Source organism: Lolium rigidum, chromosome 1 (genome assembly GCF_022539505.1).
Source record: "Lolium rigidum isolate FL_2022 chromosome 1, APGP_CSIRO_Lrig_0.1, whole genome shotgun sequence".
NCBI lineage: Eukaryota > Viridiplantae > Streptophyta > Magnoliopsida > Poales > Poaceae > Lolium > Lolium rigidum.
The window spans coordinates 42,338,129-42,345,420 of NC_061508.1; the positions used below are offsets into that span (position 1 = coordinate 42,338,129).

A 7,292-nucleotide genomic window follows, 5' to 3' on the forward strand; every position below is an offset into this window, starting at 1 on the left:
GTGAGCACTACTTGCCGACTTGTCTAACATGTTTACCAAAAATAAACCTGTCTTTAAATGGAAATAAACAACAAATGGCTCGAATAATTTAAAAAACTCTTCACAATATATGGAGTTTGGTGTGTAATATTTGGCTATCGTTGTTAGAAAATACTCCACATGATTTACTCAGATAGACCTATAATAAAGAAAATAAAGAAGCACGATATGTTTCATTTTACCTATTTTTTTTCTATTAGCACAGTATATGTGTATGATTGGTTGCCTCAACTGTCATACTTTCACCATTTTACCTAATATTTTACATATAGTTGCTCATATGTTTTTCTCTATCAGCGTTTTTCATGCATATCTCCCCATACTACGATAACACACCAATAATTTAGTGTCCTACATTGGTTTCTTACTTACATTTTTGATATTCAAATTGTTATTTCTATATCAAAGGATGAAGACGTGATTTTCTTTTTGGAGTTTTTTGATCGCACCGGTGGCTTGGTAAAATAATGATAAAGGCCTTATATTTTTTTTGGCAAAATATTTTTGATGTTTAATAATTAGTCTCCGTTGTGAAACTTTGACTACACGCCTCATTTGCTAAAGCAATCAACTAAAAGTGAAACAATCTACGAGATACATTATCAATCTACAAGATACATTATCGCAATCTACAAGATACATTATCACGCGAGGCGGACCGCCTTTTTCGCTCCGCCTGCGTGACGCCAGCTCATCTGGAATGACACTGGCCGAGCCCGGTCGATTCATGTCTATCTTCTTGCGCTCCAGGAAGATTGCTTACGCAACCTCTTCCGTTTGACCTCTTGCATTTTCGTGTATGCGTAGCTGTAACGGACGCGACAACGCCGCGTGCCTCGGCACTCAATTAATACCGTCCACTGTATACAACTTTGCGAGGTTATCTGCGCCGCGCTACAATTTTAAGTTTTGAGGCACATTAAGATCTATTAAATTCAACCTTAAAAATTGTTTTCCAGCTCCATGGCAGCACAAGAAAGAATTTCATGTTATCCAGTTAAAAATCTATAAAAGATCCAAAAAAAAAAAAGTTTAGTGAGACCCTAAGGCTGTTGCTGTTTGTGTGTAGAGCATCGGTGTGCGCGGTGCAGCGGCGTGCGCTGCCCGGCGCAGGGCAGAAATCTAATCCTCTGACCGGTTTGCTGGGCTTTGTCGTGCTCCGGCGGCACCCTACCCACTTTAATGGCCCCGACGCGACACCTGTCCCTCCCTCCCCACACTCCCCGCCGGCGATCGTCTCCCTCAACAACTCCCTCGCTCGCTCGCTCGCTACACATCCCCCGATGCTCCAGTTTTTCTAATCCTCCTTCTCTTTCTCCCACTAAACTAAAGATTTCACCTTGCTAATTCGGGCATAATTGGCCCAGCTAATCACACTCCACCATCAGTCGCTTCTGCCGCTGCTTATAAGTCAAGCCTCCCTCCCTCAGCTGCTCGCCCTTGCTTTCTTCGTCGGTGCTGTTGGGGATAGAGACCGGCTCAGGATCTTGGTTGCCGGAATTTCGGTGAGATTTGGGGGGAATCTTTGTTTGTGCGCGAGAGATGGAGATGCCGGGAGGGAGCGGGGGCGGCGCGGCGCTGGCCAGGCAGGGCTCGATCTACTCGCTCACCTTCGACGAGTTCCAGTCCGCGCTCGGCGGCGCCGGCAAGGACTTCGGGTCCATGAACATGGACGAGCTGCTCCGCAACATCTGGACCGCCGAGGAGTCCAACGCCATAGCCACCGCCGCCGCTGCCCCGGCCGTCGCCAATGTCGACGCCCAGCCGCAGCAGCAGCCCATCCTGCGCCAGGGCTCCATGACGCTGCCCCGCACCATCAGCCAGATGACCGTCGACGAGGTCTGGCGCGACCTCATGGGCTTCTGCGACGACGAGCCGGATGCCCCCTTGCCGCCGCCGCAGCAGCCTCAGGCGCAGGCTCAGCCGCAGCGGCAGCCGACGCTGGGGGCCATGACGCTGGAGGAGTTCCTCGTGCGCGCCGGCGTCGTGCGGGAGGACATGGGGGGCCAGACCGTCGTGGTGCCGGCGCGGGCCCATGCGCAGGCACAGACCCTGTTCCCTCCTCAGGGCAATGTGGTCACAGCCACCATGCAGCAGATGGGGAACGGAGTCGTCGGGCAGGCCGCTGGCGGAGGGATGACGGTGGCGGCGCCGACCACGCCGGTCGTGCTCAACGGGTTCGGGAAGATGGAGGGCGACGATCTCTCCTCTCTCTCGCCGGTGCCGTATCCCTTCGACACTGCGATGAGGGCCAGGAAGGGGCCTACCGTCGAGAAGGTGGTCGAGAGGAGGCAGCGGCGCATGATCAAGAACCGGGAGTCGGCGGCCAGGTCCCGCCAGCGGAAGCAGGTGAGAGCTTATCTTCTTCTACTGCGCTATCCATTTGCTCATCTGCCTTTTGCTTAACTATTCTGAAATGCTATCTCAAGTCGAACACAGGGTGTCCAGATTGGGTATGCCCCTCGCTACTTTATTCCTTGGATGTGATCCGACACTTCCAGTTTAGCTGCTCATATTAATTTATGCCCTGCATATAGCAAGTTGGACTTGTTAATTATCGTGAAACCCAAGAGGAAGAATCTAAGTGGGTCGTCATTCAACTTGACCCTCCCAGATTCAGGAACATAGTGGATAAGTTTGTTCATTTCGGAAATGAAGTTTAGGCATTGCAACGTTATGTGGGATATGATAAGTATACTACAACTTGATGAATGTTATACTGTATTAGGTTATGTGGGATAGCAGACCTCTTTTATGTGCCATTGCTACATCAGCTATAAACTTCTATGTTGCAAGCACAACAATCTCAAGCTTACTGGATAGCACCGACAGATTTTTTTTTTTTTTGGGTAGCACTGACAGATTGCAATTGTTCCAGTTGGTTCTGTATATTGCTGTATCTTAAATCATATCTCAGTTCGTATACCCTTAAGCTTGAGTCTTTTGATGTTTTTCAGGCTTATATAATGGAGTTGGAAGCTGAGGTAGCAAAACTGAAGGAGAACAATGAGGAATTGCAGAAAAAACAGGTATAATTAAAATTGATTTGATGATTGTATGCACTATGCACATTGTTTATTTGCTGACCTTGCAATTCATGCATTCAGTTACTAGTACTTCATAATTTCTTCACTCTAGACAGTTCTAAAGTTTCATGCCGCAGTTGTCATACTTGTCCGGTGGCTTGGTCTCATCTATATAACCTTTTACTTCTCCCTGGATGATGCTTGTTGCTGTCATGAAAACCGATCGTTGTCATGATCAGAATTTGTTGAATGTCTTGTCCTAGTTGTATATGTTTTGCATGCCATTGACTGGCTTGAGTAATCATTGGCGACCACATCAAAATATATCCTTTTAATTTCAATATTTCTGTGTTAAATCAATTTCATAGCATTGTTGTTTTGGGTACTTTTCCTTGTAATACTTATCACTTAGTAGTCATTTCCTGTGCACTTGACTTAACTATTGTTACTGGCAGATTCAGTTGATTATATGAACTATACATGCACATTGTATCATGTTTTCCGTGATTAACAGAACTAGAATTTCCTTTTGTTTCACATGGATATCTGACATTATCTGTATGTTCTTAGTGTCACATTCTTCAACATTTGGTTATTATTCCTTTGATTTGTGAAAAAGTACCATTTTTATTAGTTTAACTTCAACATGCAGTTGTACACTTTAGAGTTTACATCCGCGGGTTATGTTAATTTATAGTATACCTTTTGCTTCTACATTCCTGATACGAATAAGGACTATGTTCACTTTGGTTGCACTTTTTATTTGCAGGTAGAAATGCTAAAGAAGCAAAAGAATGAGGTAATGACTTTACATTTGGTAGAAACTATTGTTGTTTCAAATTCATACCACGTCCAGTCTCATTGTTGTGGAAGTTGTACCATGCAGTCCTGCTATCTGCACTGTGTTGTTTTGGATTTTCACTTTTGCATTTGGCAGTTGAAGTGCAAGAGTGCACTATGGTTTTTCATAGGTTCATGGATTATTAACCTCATGCATTGTTCATTACTAAAGGTGCACAATTGATAGCCAAGTTAGTCATGCATGCATAATTGCATACGCTGAAGCGCTTTTAGCCTTTTATATAAAAAAATGCATGTCTGCTGAATTTGTTATTCCGAGACTCCAGGAGTCTGGTGGCTGTGAGTTGATTTTGAATACATTTTTTTGTATGTACTAGTTTTAGATATATTCTTTATTGCTAACTTGTATGGTCCTAACAATAGTTTCCACACTCACCTCATCCCGTGGTGCAACACCTCCTACACAAGTGGATAGTTTTCTTGTTAGTATGGTCATTATACACAAATGGACATAGCCATTGAAGCCGTGAAAATCATTTGATGTAGCATCAAGAAATGGGGAGATGACTCATTGGATTTCATTTTGGCGTTAGGATGAAATGTTTCTAACTATCTTAGGTTATAGTTAAGAAATACGTTTTCGTTCAACCTAGTAGCGATTATACGGGTCATCGGCCTTGTACCCAGCCTTATACATTGTTTGAGAATAACTGGTGAAGTTACCTACTTTGAGAATATGGCGAAGTTAAGACCTAGTAAACCTAGTTTCACTATCTTGAGCGATTGTAGACATGTCAGTTGCCAATGCTTCTTATATTAACTACTACTCTTTGCCTTAGAGGTTTTGTTTATGATTCAAATGTTCTATTGCAATTAGCTGGGAGTGTTACGATATTGTAGGACTTAGGTTTCAATGGGACTTTTGAAATTAACCATTCTTCTAAGATGTGTAAACCTGAGCACAAAGAAGCCAAGTGAGTTGTGCTCGGATACAATCTATTAGCTTTTTCGCTGAGCAGCCAAAAGGATCTATCAACTGTCAACTCTTATTTGAATGTAACTACGTCTTCAGTTCCCAACACCAGTCGAAGATAAGAAATCATAAAGTCACATTTGGAAACAAGGGTTTGCTTCTGTATCAGTACATCACGTGTAAAGCACAAATTATAAACCATGCCAATGCTGGAGATTAATTTTTTTTATAAGGGGAAATATATTAATATCAGGAAGATATCAATTACACCCTGGCCTCTGCACCAACTCAATATCAAGAGCAAGCCAAGATACAGAGGATGCACCCAGCTTAACTACTGAAGAAAAGAAAATTAGTAGCATCCAAGTAGCAAGCCAAGCTGGAGATTAATACTAACATACGTCATATGTTCTTTATGATGATAATGACCTCCGGCTATGATCAGCCCAACCCAGCCAAAAATGAACTATGTTTCAACAGCATGACATCCTGTGATTTTAGATGTGCACATACATGCAAATGTCAGATTTCAAAGGAAGCCAAAATAATATTTTTCTGTCCTGCAGCTCCCCCAAAATGATGTTTTTAATAATTTAATAAGAGAAGTGATTCTCCTAAAAGAATGTATGCTTCTGTGATATCAGGCTTGTTAATCGTGAATAAAGAATTGGGTTACCGAGTCTTGCTTACCAAAATCCCAGTGTCTCTTACCTAAGATGCTAATGCTCACTTGATCATTTGTGCAATCTGAAAGTCTACAGTTTGCAGCAGTATTGTATGCATATCAACAAAACACTATACCAAATTCTAGAGGGGGTAGTATTGTCCCATAATAATATCCCTATGCCACATTCATTTGCCAAGACACTTCTCACTGAAACATTTGAGAAGTTGCATCATTTTCTTTTCCGCATGGCTATGTCCTTAATCTATTTGGGTGAAACTCATTTCTTACATGTTTTTTCCCTAGGTTCTATTTTCATTTGTCATGTATTGCACAAATGTCGGTGTGGGGTAAAAAGTTGAATTCGCTCTTTTTTTCTTTTATTGTCAGCCAAGTTTTGATTAAAGTATGACCTCTCTAATCAATCAGTGATGACTGGAAGTAGAACGCTAACCCAACACAATTCAATGCTTGTCATGGGGATCTATGGTCTGGTTTGTCTATTCAAATCTTAACCGAGATAAGAATACGTTACTCCTTGTGCATCAGGGAGGTAGAAAGAATTTTCAGATTGTTCTTATATTAGTTTGTACAAATGATTTTGAGATATGTGTTCATGTTTCACCAATTGTTTTGTAGCTCTATTACTTAGTTCTATGGTTCGCACGATTTTCATGAGTTGCAGTTCAAAATATGTTCTCCTTATACATCCTTTTGCTAACGGTAGTTTATTCTAATTGTATTTTACAGGTTATAGAGAGGATCGAACAGCAACTTGGACCAAAGGCAAAGAGATTTTGCCTGCGAAGAACAATGACTGGTCCATGGTAGGCTGAAGCTCATACAACGTTGACAGCAGTTGAGATGGCTGTCTTCCCTAGATGCAATACCAGTGTACATATCAGCTGAAGTCAGAATTCCTATCTACCCCCTCCGAACTGCAGCTTCACTGCTACTCCTTGGGGGTGATCTTTCAGTTTCTTTAGTTGATTCCTGGTGGCTCTTAATTCATAGGTTTAGCTTTGCTGTTTCCAAATGAACAAAAGCAAAGTATCTAATCTCTTTAACTCCCTATCTAGCGGCATGTTCATGCATGCCATTTGTGTTGCTGGATGCAGCCGTGCAGCTGCTGTGTATGTTGTTGAGTTGCGACACCATCATGTGGTAGTGCATCAAGTGGTAGAGCATTTGGTTTCACTAACCTGCCTGTGATTTCAGTTTACAGTTCCCGTTTACTGGGCTATATGTGTTTGTTACTAATAAAAGGAGACGCTGACATCCTATAATTTGAGTTCGCATTCCACTTTCTGGGCGATGTTATTGACCTGCGATAGGAAGTGTGCCTAATACTCATGCTTAATACGGTTTTGTGCACCCCTGCTATAGAAGCTGAGGAAGTGACATTTTGGCCCAAATTTTAAGAGTGATCTCCTAGCACCTGTCAGAATCGCTCCCCACGCGATGCTAGGAGCGAACCCTAGCACCAGCCGCCCGCAGATCAGTTCACTGCCGATGGCCTCAGCTGGGGCTTCCGTGAGCTACCATCATCTAACCCCAGGTAGGCATTCCATTTTCCAGTTTCTATCAGCGGCCAGTCCAGCATAAGGAATGTTGAGGAGTGGGCACCGAAATACCGAACACAACATTCTTCCGTATTTCAGGCATCACCATGAAGTCTTTCCTCTTTTTTCTTTGCTTCCAACATTGCTGTTAGATGCTTCGCCCTGAAGGCTAGTTCAGAGTTAAGACCATGCACATCACTCGGACCACACTGCTGAATGCGTCTTCA

The 7,292-nt window shown here is 43.0% G+C and overlaps 1 protein-coding gene across 1 annotated transcript; it reads left to right on the plus strand.

Moving 5' to 3' along the window:
• Positions 1-1,239: 1,239 nt before the first annotated feature.
• LOC124685249 (bZIP transcription factor 46-like) lies at positions 1,240-6,700 on the plus strand. Its single transcript, XM_047219581.1, has 4 exons — positions 1,240-2,388; positions 2,997-3,068; positions 3,835-3,864; positions 6,254-6,700. Exons 1-4 carry the CDS (start codon positions 1,582-1,584, stop codon positions 6,332-6,334), a joined length of 990 nt encoding a protein of 329 aa, XP_047075537.1. The 5' UTR covers positions 1,240-1,581; the 3' UTR covers positions 6,335-6,700.
• The last annotated feature ends 592 nt before the right edge of the window (positions 6,701-7,292 follow it).

Excerpts from the sequence above, each read along its gene's own strand:
- LOC124685249 (XM_047219581.1), top strand. The coding sequence starts at position 1,582 with ATGGAGATGCCGGGAGGGAGCGGGGGCGGCGCGGCGCTGGCCAGGCAG. Across the intron at positions 2,389-2,996 it reads GGTCCCGCCAGCGGAAGCAG|GCTTATATAATGGAGTTGGA; the intron begins GTGAGAGCTTAT and ends GATGTTTTTCAG. Across the intron at positions 3,865-6,253 it reads TAAAGAAGCAAAAGAATGAG|GTTATAGAGAGGATCGAACA; the intron begins GTAATGACTTTA and ends TGTATTTTACAG.